Consider the following 19030-nt stretch of genomic DNA (forward strand, 5'->3'; position numbering starts at 1 on the left):
GGGGGGGCACCTCAGGGCGGGGGCTTGGGGACAGGGGGTGGGGGGGTACAAGGTGGAAGTTTCACCTAGGGCGCGAAACATCCTTCCACCGGCCCTGTATTACACGGGCGGTCATTGTCCCGCTCTACTCGGCATTGGAGGATGGTGTTCAGTTCTGGGCACCACATTTTAGGCAAGAAATGGAAACTAAAGAAGGTGCAGAGGAGAGCAACGAAAAGGTGAAAAGGTTCAGAAAACTGAATGTATGAGGAAAGGTTCAAAAACTGGGCTTAAGAAAGGAAGGCTAAGGGGGGACCTGATAACAGTCTTCAAACACGCTAAGGCTGTTATAAAGAGGAGGGGGATCAAGTGTTCTCCATGGCCACTGAAGGTCAAGAAGCGATGGGCTAAGTCTGCAACAGGGGAGATTTCGGTCAGATATTAGGAAAAACTTTCTAACACTAAGGGGAGTTAAACTCTGGGAACGAGTCCCAAGGGAGCCCCCTCACTGGAGGTTTTTAGCAACAGGCTGGATAAACCTCTGTCAGGGATGGTCCAGGGTCACTTGGTCCTGCCGCAGCGCCGGGGGCTGGGCTAGAGGAGCTCTGGAGGGCTCGTCTACTCTGCACTCCTAGGATGCCATGGCCTAGCCCCTCTGCAACAGTGGTTTCCAAGCTGTGGCTCGCAGACCCCCGGGGGGCTCAGACTATGTCTGCGATATCCAAAGGGGGGCGCGCCTCCATTCAAAACTTTGTAGGGGTCCACAAATGAAAGAAGGTTGAAAGCCGCTGCTCTGCAGCATGGGCGTTGCACAGGCAGTCACTGCGTTTGTCTCCACTGCAGCAGCTGCCCACAGCTTGCGCCCCGCTGGCATGAGCCTGCTGACCAGCCGGGAGACTCGCTCCCTGCTGCAGGGCAGACAGAGCCGGTGAGAGCCCCCAGCACAGGGCAGCAGAGACGGACGGATGGAGGAGGAGGGCTTAGGGGGAAGGGAAGGGTTGGGGTGACTCTGGCGGCTGGGGAGGGGTGAAATGGGGCAGAGGGAGAATGTGGGGAACAGCCAGGGCGGCCTGGGGTCAGGAACAGATGGGGGAGGCTCAGCGGAGACTCAGGGATAATGTGGGGCCAGAGAGGAAAGCGAGGCGGGGCCAGCCTGTGACACTGGGGCCCCACTGGCGTCCAGGCGAGGGGGGCAGAATCAAAGCCAGCCTTGGAGATGGGGTGAGTGTGGGCCGAGGAACATGCCCTTTCATGGTAAGCAGCCAGTCCTGTGCCCAGATGGCCCCTCTGCCTGTCCCCCAGGGCGCAGGAGCAGCAGCATCAGGAGGCAGTGTTTTCAGAACTAATGCTTTGATCATCATTTTTACAAAGCCATTTTCCTGGGGCAAAGGTCGCAAATCACAGTCAGTGCCTGGCTCAGGGCCCCAGGACGAGGCTGCAGCCAAGCTGCCAGGCAGGCTTGGTGCTGGATGCTTCACAGATGCCATGGCTCATGCAGCCATGATACCAGCCAGCCAGCCACGCTGGGCACAGCTGGTTGCAAAAGCCAGTCTCAAGCCGGTGACAGCAGCTCCCAGCTCTAGCTCTGCAGACAAGAATCAGTCTGCCCCACATGATGACCACTCAGTGACCAGGGGATCAGGCAGGGACTGGGGGATCTGTGATGTACCAGCCGGCTGTCTGGGCTCAATTCACAAGTACAAATGATACTGCAACCCACTGAGCTTCTGTGCTGGATGGGAAGAGGGGGGAACCACAAGGTGATGCCTCTGGATAAACTCCCAAACCATCATTGTTGGTGCTCATCCCCATAGAATCCACTCCCAACGGCTTAGGAGTGGCCCAGGACTGGGATGGCTGGGGCTTGGGATTGAGAAGCATGGGAAGCCCAGGGAAGCAGGGAGCATCCCTCTCCAGTGTCCCATGTTTGGAGAACTGTCACTCATTTTTGTCTCACCTGCATTCTACCCGAAACTCAGAGTCTCCTCACTTTACTGGAGGAAATTGCCATCAGAAATAATGACTCTTGAATAGGAGATTCTAGAGTTACTTTCCCTAAAGGAAGGAATCTTGCAGTACCTTCCCCTTCCTGAAGGGGAGCTGGCGTGCTCCTTGGTTTGGGTCTCTGTTCCACTTGGAGCAGGGAGCTGAGTGAGTGAAAAGTGCCCGGCACAAATCATAGGTACAAGGAATCTCTCCCCGGCACTGGCAGGTGGAGAGGGAGGCAGGAGGAGAGCTGGGGTGGGAAATGCTTTCCCATCCTGTGGAAGTCAAGATCTAATTTTTTTCCCATTCCACACCAGCTGGACACCAAGCCCTGCCAACATTTTCTTGGAAAAAACAGAGAGCGAGCGAGAGCAGCCTTCAAATATCCAACAGTCCAGAGGTTCAGCTGCTCTGCTGGAGTGTGGGGGACCTGGGATCACATCCCTGTGCTGCCTGGCTTGGCGCAGGGCCTTGAATCTGGGGCTCCCCTCAGTACCCTAACCCCAGGGTCAGTCCTGACTTAAGCAGAACAGCACAGACAGCCAGGCTGGAGAGAGGCTCCTATAGCCCAGGTTCAAATGTGGGCCAGGGGAGTGCCCGAAGCACTGGGCTGTCAGCGACTGGGGCAAGGCCCCGTCTGGCTTTGACAAGAAATTCCTGCTTGAGCTGAGAAACCTTCCTGGGCAGCTTCACAGACAGCAAGACATTCCTGAGGAAAGTCTCTGTTTCCAGGACTCACCACCTTCCAATGAAAACCTGTTTTGTCAGAAAGCCCTGACCAGCTGTGCTCAGGAGCGAGGAGTGTTAGCCCAGCATGTGTCTGTATCAGCGGGCAGGATCGAACTGGGGAACTCTGGAGCTTAGTGCCCGAGCTTCTACCGCATGAGCTAAAAACCAACTGGCTGTTAGCTAAGGCTGTAGAGCAGACTCATTTAACTCTCTCTTTAAATGGTCTTGGTGCCACTAGATGGGACAGAACACCACACCCAGAAGGTGTGTGGGTTACACCTGCACCACTCTGCACTCTGCCTTTGCTCTCAGCCCTTCACCTTCATTACGGGAGCAAATCTATTTTAGGAGGACAGTGTAGGTGGGCAAAGGAGCCCCTGGACTCACCACAGTGATGATGCAGTTCCCCATGGTGTCCGCGTGCTGTGCGAATTGTGGCTGGTACAGGAAAGCTCTCTCTGCCTTTGTCTTTCTGCCCAAGGGGAGGGGACAGGCTGCTGCTACAAGATAAGAGCTGGGATATTAAAAACAAACTTTCTGCTCCAGTGAAACCCCCGGAGTGAAGGAAACAGGGGGAGCCGCACTGCCAGTAAGTGCCTGGAGTCCTCTGCGCAGGAAACACTCCTGGAGGGGACCAATCTACTGGATATCCTGGCAGGGTCCCCAATGCCAAGGAATGCATCTCTCTTCCAGGCTTCCTGTCTGGATGCCTCATATACATGTTCCAGGCCCTGAGACAAATGCATGCCAGAGACCTGACCCGACTGACTCCATATCTCAGACTACACGTAGCACCAACCTACAGCCAGATTACAGCCAACCCCACATGGCATCCTTCAGGGTCCAGTTCACTGGCCTGCATGGTGTGGGCACCTGTCCTTCCCTGTTCCTCCCAATCCCATGGCCCTCCCATTCCACCATCACCCTCACCTCTCTGGCCTTGCTTCTTACCTTAGAAATGTCAGGACTGGTGATCCTGGGCTCCCCTGGTTTGGCTGGAGGACTCATAGCAGGGCTCATCTGTGTATCAGGAGCTTTTCCTCCCCGTTACTCAAAGGGGGAGGCAGGGTTTGGATTTTTAACTCAGACCTCCTTTTCCCAAGTGTGTATTAGTCATTTGAGTTACACAGGCATCTACAAAAGCAAACTCAACCCAAAGTGTGTCAGACAGTCTGATTACATCTCCCTTCCCCACTCTGCTGCTGTCTCTCATGTGCCTGGGCAAATGAGATTTGCATTTCTCATGTCAAAAACAAAACAAAAAAAAGACAAATTCTAAGGCCTTCATAATCCTTATCATCAAACAGGAGACATAAAGGCATAGGCCCCCTCTTCATCCCTTTGCCGGTCGGCTTCAAAAGGGGCACGGTCTCGCGCCCCCTTTCCCCCCCCCCCCCCCCCCATACATTCATGGGGTGTAATATTCCTAGTGTGCAAAGAGGAGGGTGTGGTTCCTCCACTAACTCACCCCCCTTGTGAGCCTACCAAAGCCCCCCAAAGGGCTCTGGGCACCGCCAAAATTAATGACTCGTAATTAGCCTTTGAATTTCTGAGTGGAAAAGGAATGTGGCTGTTTGGTGGACAACATGCTGTAGTATTTAGTAATTACACACTAAGCAACTGTGTTATTTTGCAATAATTTTATTAAATAAACGAAAGACTTATTCTTTGATTACCAGAGAATACTAAATAATTCACTACTTAGCACTGATCGGAATGAGTGACTCTTACTGTGAACTACTCACAGAACAAGTAAACCTGTTTGTAAGAAACTGAATTGTTAATTCCCAGTCATCAGCATAATATTGCAACATGTGCAGTGAAATAGCAGCAATTAGACAATAGCCCAGATAATAACTACCTATCAAACAGCTCACCCTATTACATATTACAACAGTGATAAAAGAACCATTACGGTTGCCATGTAAAGCCCTCAGAAGTCAGGAAATGCCAGAATTAAGGCTGCCTGTGTAACTTGAATTCTGCCCTGCATTAAGAAAAGGTCTTTCCCAGTATTGCGCAGAGATTCTGTGGCAAAGCCAAGGACAGAATCCAGCTAGCCTGGGCCCCAATCCAGCATCTTAACCACAAGAGATGTCTTTTTCTTCATACAGTCCTCTCTCTCACCCACTGTCCATCCTGTGCACTGAATGAGGCAGGAGTTCTGTGGAAAAAATAGCATGTGATCATGTGATTATAAAGACTGTGCATACACCCAAAGGGGCAGCGCTAAGATTTCATGGGCAACTGTGCATTTGGCATTTCCTGAGTGCTTGACTTTGCAAACGTAACATCCTGCTCATGTATTTTGTAGGTAATTTTCTAGCTTTTTAAAAATAAAAACAGAAACAAGAGGAATCCCATCACGTGGAATCCTCAGGGTTAGATGCTTTAGACACACAGCCTCCACCTCTAGCACATGCACTAAAAGAGTATCTGGTAGCAGTGGCAGGATTTACATTCTATGTGGACCAGTAACTAGAAGGAAATGCAGCACACGCTGTATCAATTTCTTACACAGCTATTTGCTAGAGAGCAGGGAGATGTTGGGAACCAGCATTCCTGGGTTCTATGCTTGGCCGTAGAGGGGTGTGTGGGCTGGTGGTTACAAACAGCACAGCCAAGCACATAGATTTGGCACAGCCATTTTGAAAGGCAGGGTGGCTACGTGGATGAGCCTTAGGTCTGCTCCCTAGTGCTGCCAGAAGAGTTTGTGCAATCTTTCTGTGTACTACTTGCCTGCTTCTTAGACGGGGGCCCGTGGACATGCTCACTAAGGAGTGTGAAGTGCACAGAATTTTCAGTACCACCCAATGTAAGAGCTGAGATTAGAGGCCAACTTCTCCATTGTCCAGCCCCTTATGTTGTCATTTACACCTGCAAAGTGGGTATTACATACCACTGCTCCAAGCTGGGAGCATTTTATACCCACTTTGCACAGCCGCAAGTAACGGCACAAGGTGTAGCTGGTGGAAAATCAGGCCCCAGATCTCATGGTCTCCTCCTGGTTCTCAGCTCAACATTTCTTCCTTTAGGCCAAAGCATATCTGGCTGCAGTTGCTGCACATGTGTCCGCTCTGGAGCTCCAGCTCTGTTGGGTCCCAGGGCATTCTCTGTGCAATTGGCCTGTGCAGGTAACGGTCAGTGGCACTGGGGAGCATGCTCAGTGCATAAGGACTGTTCCAAGATTTTATCAGCAAGTGGCTACCAGACCCTACTGAGCACTGGCAAACAAAGATTTTCAGAGGCTTATACCTCAACCAAGCTTGAGTGGATTGTATACGGCCAGCAAGAGGCACCTTGCTGACCTGAGCGTGATATCCCTACCACAGTCCAAGCCCCTGTTCCCCAGCATGGAAGCTCTAGAGCTTTTCCAAAAAAAAAATGGCTGGAATGGTCTTTAACAGTAGTGAGGCCATTTATTCTGGCCTGTCGCTTGAAACAGCTGAACCATTTTTGTTCAGACTTTTACTAACTGACTAACTAGCAAGGTAGATACTGTCTGAGGCAGAGCGTAGGGAATAGTTCAGCCAAACAGGTAAAGTCTGGCAAAGTTATGGGCAACTGATAACAGGAAGTGTTAGGCAAACTTAGCTCCAGACATCAGGGCAGCTCCCCCTGTAGTCATTCCCTCCTAACTAAACATTTAATAAAATGTCTAAAGACATTTTACAGAAACTTCAGCAAAAGTGGACGACTGGTCAGTCCTCATATGAGAAAGGAGAGTCAAGGTGGGGGTGAGTGGGGCTGTGGGGGGCAGGAGGGTGAGAAGCTAGTGAGAATGGAGGGCATGGCCCACTCAGCCTGGCACCAGCGAGGGTGGAAGGAAGCAGCTTTTGCAAGCTCCTGGATGGTGCCTGAAGCAGACCAGATTCATTTGCAATGTGTGTGTGTCTGTCTGTGTCTGTGTGTCAGTGTGTGTGTCTGTGTCTGTGTGACTGTATCAGTGTGTCTGTGTCTCTGTGTGTGTGCCTGTCTATCAGTGTGTCTGTGTGTCAGTATGTGTGTGTCTGTCTCTGTGTGTCTGTATCAGTATGTCTGTGTGTCTGTTTGTGTCTGTGTTTATGCGTCTGTCTGTCTATCAGTGTGTCTGTGATGTTTTGGGGATCACCCAGATCAGTAAGGAGCTCTGTCACCGCCTGCCCTGTGTTGTTGGGTGCCTTAATGCCATGCTGCCATGGCTCAGAGCCTTGGCACCGGTAGCCAGCCTACCAGCATAAAGGTCTCACCCTGGTCACTCCTTGCAAGGTGACTTCAGCGGCCCTTCCTGTCCCAAGTGCCTCTAAAACAATCTGCACCGAGTTCTTAACTGCCAGACACTTTCACTTTCCCCCTCTGATCTGCTCACTGTTATCAATTCTCTTTGGGACCCACACTCCACACAGTTTGCACCACAGAGACCTGCTTGGGGTAAAAATAAACAAAAGGTTCATTGACTAGAAGAGCCCCCGATTCAGAGATGGGCTGGCTGGGATGATTTAGTTGGGAATTGGTCCTGCTTTGAGCAGGGGGTTGGACTAGATGACCTCCTGAGGTCCCTTCCAACCCTGATATTCTATGATTCTATTCTATGATTCTATGGTGAGGGAGAGCAAACCCAGCAAGTTACCCAGAAAATAAACATAAAGACACACCCTCAGGGTTTCACACTTCTACAGTAGATAAAATTTCCTTTTCTAACATGTTACCTAGTGCCCTTGCTCACTTTCCCAGCATGTCCTCTGTCCTAGAGGGGATCCAGCACAGCACTTGGATGCTGGCCCTCAACATCTGGATAGCCTCCACATCAAACCCCTTCCTCTTTAATAGGCTTTGCAGGATTTTTTCTCTCTCTCACACTATGATGGTGATTCACTGTGGGGAAATTCCCTCCTTTCTTAGGCCAGGGCTACACTACAGCCCTATATCGGGATAACTACGTCGCTTGGGTTTGAAAAATCCACCTCCCTAGGCAACGTACTTACACCGACCTAAGTCCCATGTAGACAGCGCTGTGCCAGCGGGAGAGCTTCTCCCGTCAACATAGCTATGGCCTCGCACGGAGGTGGATTCACTCGCTGACGGGAGAGCTGTGGGAGCCTCGTCACTAAAGCTGTGCTGCTGTAGGGCTGTACGTGATGACAAGCCCTTTGTTTTGCAAGACTGGGGTTTTCTTTTCAGGTTCAAGTTGTTTCAGTGGTTTCTCATCACTTGTCTGTTTCTGGGTTGGACAATGCGAGCTGCTTGGAGCTAGTGTCATAGGCGCCGACTCCGTAGGTGCTCCAAAGCTGGAGCAACCATGGAAAAAAATTAGCGGGTGCTTAGCACCCACTGTCAGCCAGCTCCCCTCCTTCCCCCCAGCGCCTCCCGCCTGCCGCTGATCAACTCCTCCCCATCCCTCCCATCACCTACCGCCTGCCACGATCAGCTGTTTCGTGGCATGCAGGAGGTGCAGGGGAGGAAGGGGGAGAAGCGAGGATGGGGCGGGGTATGCTCAGGGGAGGGGGCGGAACTGGGCGGGAAGAGACCGGGCAGAGGCAGGTCAGGAAGAGGTGGGGTGGGAGGGGGTGGGACTTGGGAGAAGAGGTCCTGCTCCAGGCCTGGGCTCCAGCTCTGGGGGACCCGTCTGCTTGTCATAGCTGACACACCCATCCCTGCGGTATGGCACTGGCTGTGACCACAGGCCCAGGTCACTCATGCCAGGCCACGAAGTGCCATGCAGGGGAGCCAGCCAGGGCTTGCACCCACCCAGCACTGCCATGGGGATGAGGGAGAAGCCTCAGGCGGCAGAGGCAGCCGCTGGCTTGAGTAGCTGTCTCCCTGCCAGAGCCACTGCCTCTGTGGAGCACGTAGCCATCCAGGCTGGGTGGACAGGGTGGGTGACCCGAGGGGGAGAATCTCCACTGAATGCTCCGCAGAGTGAGACCACCACCCCCACGGCCATCCTCCCTGCGCAGCTCCATGCGTCCCCTTCCAAACCGCCATTCCTGGGAGCCCGCAGGGACACTCCAGCACTCCTAGACCACCACTGGGGCGCTCTGGGTCTGGGGCTTGCTGCTCCCGTGCCCCAGAGCATTCTAGCTTCTTTCATGCTGCTGTCGCTGCCAGTTCTGTTCCTGACCCTCTGCCAGCCACACCCAGCTGCCTCCTCTCCCCAGAGAAAGCTCGTATGTCTCCCTCCTCTCCTGCTCCTGGCTCCGCTTTCCCTTCGCCTCTCCAAGCCCACACGATTCTAGCAGCTTCGTTATATTTCAGGCTTTGATCACTGATGCTGCTAAAAATGCTGTCACCTCCAGAAAGGGGACTGTGGAGGAGCAAAGTTTCAGGGCAGTATCAGTGACCTCCGTTGGGGCTGAACCCTGCTCTGCAGAGACTTCAGTGGAAGCACAAGGAGGGCCTGGCGTCACGGGCGCCACTCACAGCTGGGTTCTCCCATGGCTCGAGGTTCACAACCGGGAATGTGTCACTGTGATCACAGGCCCTAGTCAGCCCACTTAGCTGGCTGGCCAGTTTCCATTTACACAGCACACACATGCTGCGGACTGGCTTCTTGGTTTGGATGCTCACAGACAATTAGAGGTGTAACAAGGGTATCCGTTCTTGGATTTACCAATCTGGGATGATTTTTGATGAGGAAGAAGCAGAGGAAACCCGTTGTCGGGAGAGTCTGAGGCAATGATGCATTCAGACATGCCTTGAACTGAGTCGAGTCTCCATTTCTTTGTTTGCCCGCTGGGCCCTTTGCTGCTGAATTCTTCTTGATTCAGCCAGAAAGACTCGCTAGTTACAGATCTACCCCAGCAGCTTGTGCATTAAGCAGGCTCTACGTGCCCTTGGAAAGTCTCCCCCAAGAGTATGAAGTGCCCAATTCCAGTCCTAGTGGCTTGTGTTAGAGCAATGTCATTTGGGGGAGAAATGCAATCTATTTTAGGAAAGAAAGGAACATTTCTTTGGCAGGTTGATTTAAAAATAAATGGCAAATTTTGGAAGTGCTCAGAGAGTTGGGATATTAGAGGCAACCCCAGGGGTTGCAGCTTAGTGGGCAGAGGGGTGAGGCAGCTGCCAAAGACACATGCTAAAAATGAGCTCAGTACAAAATCTATGCAGTGGATTGTGACTCTGGCAGACCAGGTGCCAGCTCATGCCAAGGCCCCAGGCATCAGCTGAACCAGTCTGACTCACCTGTGTGTTAGTATTGTTACAATAGGTATAAGAGTTATAAAAATGTGTTTGTTTAGACTTTTTAGCTTATAATAATCTTATAACGGCTGAACCTCATGAATAGTATATACCTCGATTGCATTCATCACCATGTATTTTTTGAAAGGTTTCCATGCCCCATTTAGGGCTTATGTCCCGCCCTCCATCCCCGTTTCTGTTGATGTCGAGGTTTGGTGCCGTCGGCCATTTTGAAAAAATTTTAACGGCCTTATTCTTATCTAAAAAAACAGAACCCAAGCATTTTTCCCACCATGTAGCCCTTTTACATAGGAGCTTTAATAAAAGTTAAAACCATAAGCCCTTAGTAAAAACAAAAGTTTTTAAAAGCTTTTTGTTAGTAAGGACTTGTGGATTTAGGCCGGGGGTGTTTCTGCATGCTCTTTTTTATTGAAACACACTTGTAAATAAAGGGATGTGTCTTCATATAGGCCTGTCTTTTCAAGTAAACATAAAGCAGAACTTTATTCCTTTACAAAACTTAATGTAACTTGTACTTGCATTTGTTAAAAAGTTTGGGGAAGAAGCAGCCTTCTTATCTCTGAACCACTGACTCACAGAGGTTGTTTTTGCTAACAGGAGCTTTGCTGCAGCTTCAAATTGTCCTTACTAAAAAAATAACCAATGTTAGTCTAAAACATAGGGGAAAACTTTTAAACATTGTTTGTTACTAGGGGCTTATGGTTTTAACTTTTATTAAAGCCCCTATGTAAAAGGGCTACGTGGTGGGGAAAATGCTTGGATTCTGTTCTTTTAGATAAGAATAAGGCAGTTAAGGGGGGGGGAGTGAGGGGAGGGGAGAGAGATGGCTCTTGTTTAAAAACCTTGGGACGATAGGATTGGTTCAGGAAAATGAATTCTATGACACTGCTGTAGAACAACATCTAATTGGTCAGATCCAAAGGCAGTGATAACAAGCCTGAGGAGCTGTGAACCTGGGCAGCTGACCCTTTCCGCAGAAACACTTGGAAGGATAAGATCTCTCTCTCTGACTCAACCACGTGCTGTCTATCTTTGCCCTTTGCAAAGGGGCTTTCTTTTCCCTTTTCTTGCCCTGTTCTCTCTTTTAACCTAACTTTATATGTTTCTCTTTTATTTAACTCTTTTAAAATGCTTTTTTCTTAACCTACCCTTGTATTTAATAGTTTAAATGCTTTTCTATTAACCTACCTTTATACTTTTTACTGTGTGCTTACTAACACTCTCTGCTTTATAAGATTCCCTTTTTTGCCATGTGTGTTCTTTTTAAACCTACCTTTATAGTTTTCTTTTATTTAATGTTTTAAATGCTCTTTTCTTAACCTACCCTTATGTTTAATACACCGTTTACATTTATCTTCACATTTTTATTCTTTAATAAATTGCCAAACTAGGCCTTTAAATCATCTCTCCTTACTAAACCTAACCAAACAACCTTTCTTTCCTTTTTTCCTCTAAACCTTACCAAAGCTTTCCTTTTTTAATCTTTAAGCTCTCCCACTCTATTCTTTCAACCTTTTTCTCTAAACAATCAACCAAATGTATCAAAGCACAAGCACGCAACATTCCCCCTATTCAAACATAAAAAGTAATCTTTTTTTTTCCAAAATGGCCAACGGCGCCAAACCTCGACACCAATGGAAACGGGGACGGAGGGCAGGACATAAGCCCTAAATGGGGTGTGGAAACCTTTCAAAAATACATGGTGATGAATGCTATCAAGGTATATACTACTCTTATGTTATAAGGTCATATGTAAGTGTTTGCTCTGTGACTGTAAACCCACCAGTCAGGAGAGAAGCATTACCAAGTGTGAAATACTAGTTACCACAAGAGGTGTCGTCTCCTCTCCACCAAAGGAAAGCCCATAGACACCAGACAAGCCATTGTGGATCATCAGTGGACAAAAGACTGTTGATTGCTCCCCGCACACCCATGAAGAGGAGACGTGCACAAGCACTCATCCCAATTTGAACTCTGGGGGAAGGGAATAAAAATTGTTGTCAAGAAGAAATTCTCTCTATGCTGCTTGAACTCGGAGGGGCAAGGATTTCTAAGCATAGGTGAGAGTTCCCCAGTGCTCGGCCTGGGTTAGCCCTGAAGGACAGAGAGCTTGCATATAACAGCAGCTTCGATTACCCTTTTGGAACCTAAGAGTGTAACTCATTTGTGTGGTATGGTTACCTGCTGTAACCTTGTAAATAACACTCTCATTTCTTTTTCTTAGTTAATAATCTTTAGTTAATTTATAATAGGATTGGCTACAAATGTTATCTTTGGTAAAGGATCTGAGATGCAATTGACCTGGGGTAAGTGACTGATCCTTTGGGACTGGGAGTAACCTGAATGTTGTGGGTTTTGGTATAAGGGACCATCTATCACAAAGACAGGCCTACCTGGGCAGCAAGCTGGATCAGAGTACCCAAGGGCACTGTCTGTGACTCCATGTTAAGGCTGCTATAGTACTTGAGGAGTCCACATTTGATACTCGGTTGGTGAAATCTAAGTATAGAACTCACAGCCAATCTGGGGTTTGTGCCCTGCTTCTTCACAGTCTGGATTGAAGCTGGCTGATGGCTAGATCACAAAACATAATGATCAATGTGGAATCATCAACCATTGGGGAAGTTTCTAGTGGGATCCCACAGGGCTCGGTTCTCAGCCCATTCAACAGTCTTATCTGAACGCATATTCTTTTTTCTCACAGGACCCTGCCTCGTTCAGTGCACCAGGTGGTCGGGGCTCCCTTAATGAGCAGCTAGTCAATATTTGGTTTTCCCATCATTGTTCAATGGGTGGCCCCAGCCCTGATTTGCTGCCCACTATACAAACCCTGCTCTGAGGACCAAACCATTCATTTCCATGGCACTCATCACGACAGTTCTGAGTGCTTCACAAACATTAACTCATTTATCTTCCCAACACGCCTGCGAGATGGGGGTGGGCAGAGGTGAAAGTAAGCCGGTCCGGTCCGGCGTACCGGCAAGAGCCAGTACGCCGTGCTGGACTGGACCGGCTTCCGCGGTGGTGATTTAAAGGGCCCAGGGCTCCAGCTGCTGCAGGGAGCTCCGGGCCCTTTAAAGCGCCGCCGGAGCTCCGGCAGCCGGGCTCGGGCAGGGATTTAAAGGGCCCGATGCTCCAGCCGCTGCGGGGATCCCCGGGCCCTTTCAAGCAACGCCCGAGCTCCCAGGCCCTTTAATTCGCCCCTGAGTCCCGGGGCTCCCAGCCACCTCTGCAGCTGGTAGCTCCGGGGTGATTTAAAGGCCCGGAGCCCCAGGGCCTTTAAATCTTGAAAGACCCCGCCTCTTCCGGTTGAGGCCACGCCTCTTCCGGTTGAGGCCACGCCCCCACTCAGGACTCTGGCGTACCGGTAAGTCCTTTAAGTTACTTTCACCCCTGGGGTTGGGGAGCATTGGCCCCACTTCCCAGGTGGAGCACTCAGGCACAAAGATTAAAGTCAAAAGTTTCCACTTTTTTGGCTGCCCAATTGGAGATGATGAACCCTGACTTCCCAGGGTACTTAGCATTATCTAGCACATCGTATGCAGCAGTGAGAGCTCAGCTCTTCTGCCAGTCAGACCCCAGGGTATCAAGTCAGGCACTGGGAAAATGGGGAACACACAATTAACTAATGAAGCAGGGGTCCTGCCGCCTCCTTCACTATAGAGACCTGCTTCATCCCCAGAGCAGGTCCAGCCTGTGCACTGAACAAGACAGGGATGCTGTGGAAAAAACAGTATGTGATCATGTAGTGAAAGGCTGTATCATAATGCCTATGCACCAGGGTGTGGAATTAAGATTCAGTGGGGAACCTAAATTCTGGCATTTCCTCACTCTAGGGTGCTGAACTTTTCAACCTTAATAATGTTTTAACTTTGTTCTTTTGTGTGTAATCCCACTGCAGTCTGGGCTCCTGAGCGGCCCTTAACAAGGCCTGGCTCCAGCTTCCGGCCTGACCAGGAGGCAGGTCCTCGGGGAGGGGAGGCAGGGGGAAGGGAGAGGAGGAGCGGGGTGGGGTGTCTCATGGCGAGGAGGGGCTGGGAAGAGGCTGGCGCTGCCCATGATCCTTGAGCAGGTACGTAGCAGAGTCACAGGAATCCGGGACAAATACTGTCCAGGAGTCATTCAGCCCAGGACCGGGACTTGAGCTCTGCATTTTGAGACTGTCCCACCAATTTGGGACACGCAGTCACCCTACCAGTAGCCCTTGGAAAGTCAAAACAATTCATGTTCTGGGTGGCTTGTTTGTGCCCTGGCGTGTTCCTGCTGCAGTCTCCCTGGCTACGTGTCTCCTAGGGAGCTTTGCTTCCCACTGCATTGGGGCATTGCTTGAAATGCACATCAGCTAAAAGGAACAACCTGGGCTTGGCCTCGTGAGTCCAGGCTAACAAGTCTGGTGTGTGTGTGTGTGCACACGAGCTCATGAACATGTTTCAGTGCCCAGGCTTGTCTGTGCATGTATGTTGGCACATGTATGCATGTCTCTGGATACCTGCCTGTGACCCTGTAGCATGTGGAAGGGGCAGGACACGGGGTGTGTTGCCAAGCACTTTGGCATGTTGGGTGTATTTTGCTAGGTTTTGGGTCGGGGGGGGGGGGTCACTGCCTCCTATTCAGCTCTAGCCATGATGCGGAGAGTTGCCGCCTGGCCCTGTCTGTGCTGGCTCTGTGAGGTGCAGCCACTCTCCTATCTGGTATCTGGTGAGGTTCCCCTATTCCCCCAGACCATGACTCTTTGCGCTCCCTGAATTAGCACTTTCCCCGGATTGGCTGTACCTGGTTTTTAATTAAGTTCCGTTCCAGCCATTGCAATTAAGGCTGTGCAGCGGCAGGGTGGGCGATGTCTTGGGGCATCCAGCTCTCATCAGTGGCTTATAAATCAGCCAGGGCCTGTGCAGCACCTCCGACTGCCAAGCTGGGAGCCAGCTGGTGTGTGCTCAGGCTGCCCCAGAGCAGAGAACTGGCACAGCCCACAGCCCACTGAGCTGGCGAGAGTGAGACAGCGGTGAGTGCCCGGCTCATGCACAGGGTGGTGTCCTCCTGAGGGGGTGAGGAGCCCAGCCACAGAGCCATATACTCCCCTCCCTGAGCATATTTCCTCAGCTAGGGAGGGAGACCCACCCAGCCAGGGGGGCAGGAGCATGCGTGACTCTCACAAGGCAGAGGGGCAGGTGGCTCTGTCCAGCCTGGGATTGCTCAGAGGCCGTCCAGGTGAATTACAGCCTCAGAAACTCAGGGCCAGAATGGGGAGGAAAATGCAGGTGATCGAACGTATCTGGACTTCAGAAAGGCACTTGATGGGGGAGATGACGACAGGCTGTGCTGAAAAGGTGAGCTGTGGGGCTGGAGGGAGGTTGCTTGTCGAGTTCCTCAGGAGTCAGTCCTGGGACCAATCTTATTTAATATTTTCATGAATGACCTTGACACAAAAAGTAGGAGGATGCCAATGAAATTTGCTGCTGACACAATGCTGGAAGGCAGCAGCACAGAGGAGGACTGGCAGAGTTGGATGACCTTGAGGATTGGAGTAATAGAAATAGGATGAAATGTAATAGTATGAAGTGCAAGTTCATGCACTTAGGGACCAATAACAAGAATTTCTGCTATACACTGCGGGCTCATCAGTTAAATGTGACAGAGGAGGAAAAAGACCTGAGACTCTAGGAGGTATCAGGCGAGGCATTTCCAGAAGAGATCGGGAAGCATTAATGCCAATGTACAAGGCACCGGTAAGCCCTCCTCTGGAACACTGAAATTCTGGTCTCTCATGGTCAAGAAAGATAAATTCCAACTGGAAGATATGCAGGGGCTAGGTGGACAATCAGGGGAATGGAAGGCTGATCTTACAAAGGGAGACTAAAAGAGCTTGGCTGGTTTAGCATAGTGAGATAAAGGCTGAGAGGAGATCTGCTTGCTCTCTATAGGGGGTAAACACCAGGGAGAGAGAAGAACTATTTAAGCTAAAGGACAATGTTGACACAAGAACAAATGGGGATAAACTGGCCATGAACAAACGGAGGCTGGACATTAGAAGGTTTCTAACCATCAGAGGAGTGAGCTTTTGGAACAGCCTCTCAATGGGAGTTGTGGGGCAAAGAAACTGACTAGTTTTAAAAGGGAGCCTGATAAATGTATGAGTGGGATTGTACGATGGGGTTACTTGTGATGGTGGAGGGTAGGACTCAGCAGTTCTTAGGATCGCTTCTGGTTCATGTCTTATGTCCCTAAATTCTCATGCTTCAGAACTTCAGTCAGTCACCTGCAGGGGGAAGAGAATTTTGTCCCCTATGATGTAGTTTTCCTGTGTGTCTGTAGCCTGGAGAGAGAGAGAGAGAGTGAGTGAGTGTGTGTCTCTCTCTCCCCGGGTGGGATCATATGTCTCAGCTAATCCATGCCCTGCCAGGGCAGGTGCCTCGGGCATCGATGGCGCCTCGGTCCCTCCTGGGCTCTGCCTGTGAAATGCTTTGGCCTAGGTCTGTTTACTGGGCATGGTGTGTGGGTGCTGTTCTGTGAGCAGTTCTGCAGCAGGGCACACTGGGTAATTTGGGGGTCCCTTCTGGTCTTAAGATCTATGGCTCTACACAGCCCACAGTCGGCTCTCAGCCCAAGTTGTGCCTGAAGTGGCCGGAGGTTTCTGCTCCAACGATCAGTAGGAGACGCTGCAGTGTAAATGGCCATCATTAGGCTTCAGAGTGCACACAGCATTGAGAAGAGGTGGGAGAGACCATTCCCAGCTGCCTAGCTGCACCCGGATGACACCGAATCTCTATCACCCTCAGGAGCTTTCCTTTGCAAACATAAAGGTTTCAAAGGTATTAATAGGAAAATAGAAGCTCTAGTGGCCCCCAGAGACAAGCAGACAGCCTGGCCAACACCAGCACTGCCAAGGGACTGGGGATCGAGGCTGCCCTGAGCAGGGCTGGGGGTGGGGATTTTGACAGATGATTTTTAATTTTTATTCCTATTTATTTCCTTTCCTTTTTCAAACAAGCCCCTCCCACGTCCCTACAGCAGGTGCCTCCAGCATGGTGGGGCAGGGGAACGCCAGGCTGGGCTAGAACATGCTCTGGCTGCAGCCACAGATCTGCCACTGTCCTAACAGGGGAACCTGGCTTGCCACACAGGCCTGGGCTCCCAGCAAGGCACTCCAATAACAGTCTTGAAGCTGCTCATGGGCCCCTGTGATTAATGCTCCCAGAGGAGCCAGCGAGCACCAGAAACCTGTGCTCGGGCCAGAGAGATAAAAAGTGCTATGGGAATTCACATGATAAATAGCAGTAATAATGGCAGCGGATGCTTAAGGGCTTAAGAGCCACTGAGCAATGCTCCTTGCTGGGACAGACTGCGGCGGCCAGCACCGCCAGCAGCAGCAAGAGCTGCCTCCAGCAGGCGTGCAGGGCTGGTTCCCAAGCTCCTGTTCTCTGGGAAGAACCCCCTACTCAGTGTCAAGTGGGACTCCCAGGGCCAACCGGTGAGGGGCTGCCTGCCTCTGTTTGCAGGATTCCTGAGAGGAACGGGACAGGGTGCTGGGTTAAAACTGATAATCCTGCTAAAAGCCCAGACCCTTCTGGGGCTTTTCTTTGTGACCCTGCAGATTAAGAAGTCCCTTCTGTGCGGTGTGACTGCCCATCACTCACTGGCCTCAGAACCCAACCTCCCCTGGCCTGCAGGGGACAAGCCGTCACCCTGCGACTAGACCAAAACCGGGAGTTTAACAGAATCACAGGAGCCGAGCTCTCAGGAAAGATGCAGTCACTGTCATTCCAGGCAATAACTAGCAGAGGATGGCTGTGGAGACCCCAGAGCAGGCCTGCAGGCACTGGGGCAGTACTCAGTGGGGACGCCACAGGGCGGAGCCATGGGACACGCCTGTTCCTCCGAACGGTGAGGCAGATGAAATACATGGGTTAAGGTAACAGCAGCGTTAGCTCTGCATTATGACACATGCACACACACACGGGGGGGACACACCTATTTGCACACACGGGTTACCATGTGTACGTATGCACACACAGAGTCACATGCACACATGCATGCACAGTAGGCTGACCAGATGTCCCAATTTTATAGAGACAGTCCTGATTTTGGGTTTTTTTTCTTATATAGGCTCCTATTACCCCCCACCCCATTCCGATTTTTAACACCTGCTGTCTGGTCACCCTAATGCACAGGGGCATGTGCAGGGAATGACACACATATCCATGAAGAGACACACTTGCACACAATCACACATGGACCCGTGCACAAGCTGGGACACCAGCACACACACACACACACACACATGTATACGTACATCGAGAGACATGTGAGCAGACATGTAATGAGCCCACCCACGTTACCAGTCAGGTTTAAGCCTGGGACTTCAGCACCACAGCACAAGCTTCGCCCACTGGGAGTACAGATGTGACTAGCCTGTTCTCCTCTGTCCAGGCTAATCACTAGAGGAGGAGGATGCACACTTTACAAGTGTGTTTCACAAGCACGTATATAAGTGCATGCACAGGGAGATGTGTACAGAGCCCTACACACACACGTGCAAACGCACAGCTACACGCAGCTCAGTTCCACAGCAGCTCCCTGGCCCAAGACTCTCCACACGTGTCCCAGAGAACAACAGGGCTGGCCCCTGCAGTCTGCATGTGAGGGGGCAAGATGTCCCGGGTGGGGCTTTGTGGGGCGGGGGCTGCTCTGTGGGGTGAGGCCATCTCTGCCCCTCCCCCCAACTCCCCTTGCTGTGGTGTTGAGAGGGGACCTCGCTCTGTCTCGTGCTGCCTCGAGCTCAGGTGTCTCGCCCCGTCTCCTCTGCCCCCTGTGTCCCAGTGGCTCCTCTCAAGGTTTGGCCTGTGCTCTGTGGCTCCCTGTTCCCAGCTCTCACTGATGTCCCTGGCACTAGCTGCCGAGAGTCGGCCTTAGCAGGGCACACGTCCCTGCAGTGCAGGGCTCTGAGTGGCATCACTGGGCAGGGCGCTGCAGGCCCGGGGCTGGCTGTGACTCATACGCTGGGGAGATGCTGGGCTGGCACCCTGAGCAGTTAGTGGGTCACAGCCCTGCCGGCTGGGAGATGCCAGCAGGTGAGTGGGGAGCTGTGGGAGTGGCAGAGTTTGCTCTGGAGTTCTGATAAGCTAGTGTCAAACCCCCACAACCCCAGCCTATTTCCCCC

At 51.3% G+C, this 19030-nt stretch overlaps 1 protein-coding gene across 1 annotated transcript in view; it reads right to left on the reverse strand.

The window, feature by feature from the left end:
• Positions 1-3659, reverse strand: part of ACKR1 (atypical chemokine receptor 1 (Duffy blood group)) — a 14363-nt gene extending 10704 nt beyond the window's left edge. Inside the window, exons 1-2 of the mRNA XM_026657611.1 lie at positions 3646-3659; positions 3082-3194 (exon numbers count right to left, since the gene is read on the reverse strand). Coding sequence (XP_026513396.1) covers positions 3082-3105 — 24 coding nt within the window. The 5' untranslated portion in view covers positions 3106-3194; positions 3646-3659. The remainder of the gene's footprint in view (positions 1-3081; positions 3195-3645) is intronic.
• Between the last annotated feature and the right edge of the window lie 15371 nt (positions 3660-19030).

Source organism: Terrapene carolina, unplaced genomic scaffold (genome assembly GCF_002925995.2).
Source record: "Terrapene carolina triunguis isolate 2854851 unplaced genomic scaffold, T_m_triunguis-2.0 Scaffold249, whole genome shotgun sequence".
In the NCBI taxonomy this organism is placed as follows: domain Eukaryota; kingdom Metazoa; phylum Chordata; order Testudines; family Emydidae; genus Terrapene; species Terrapene triunguis.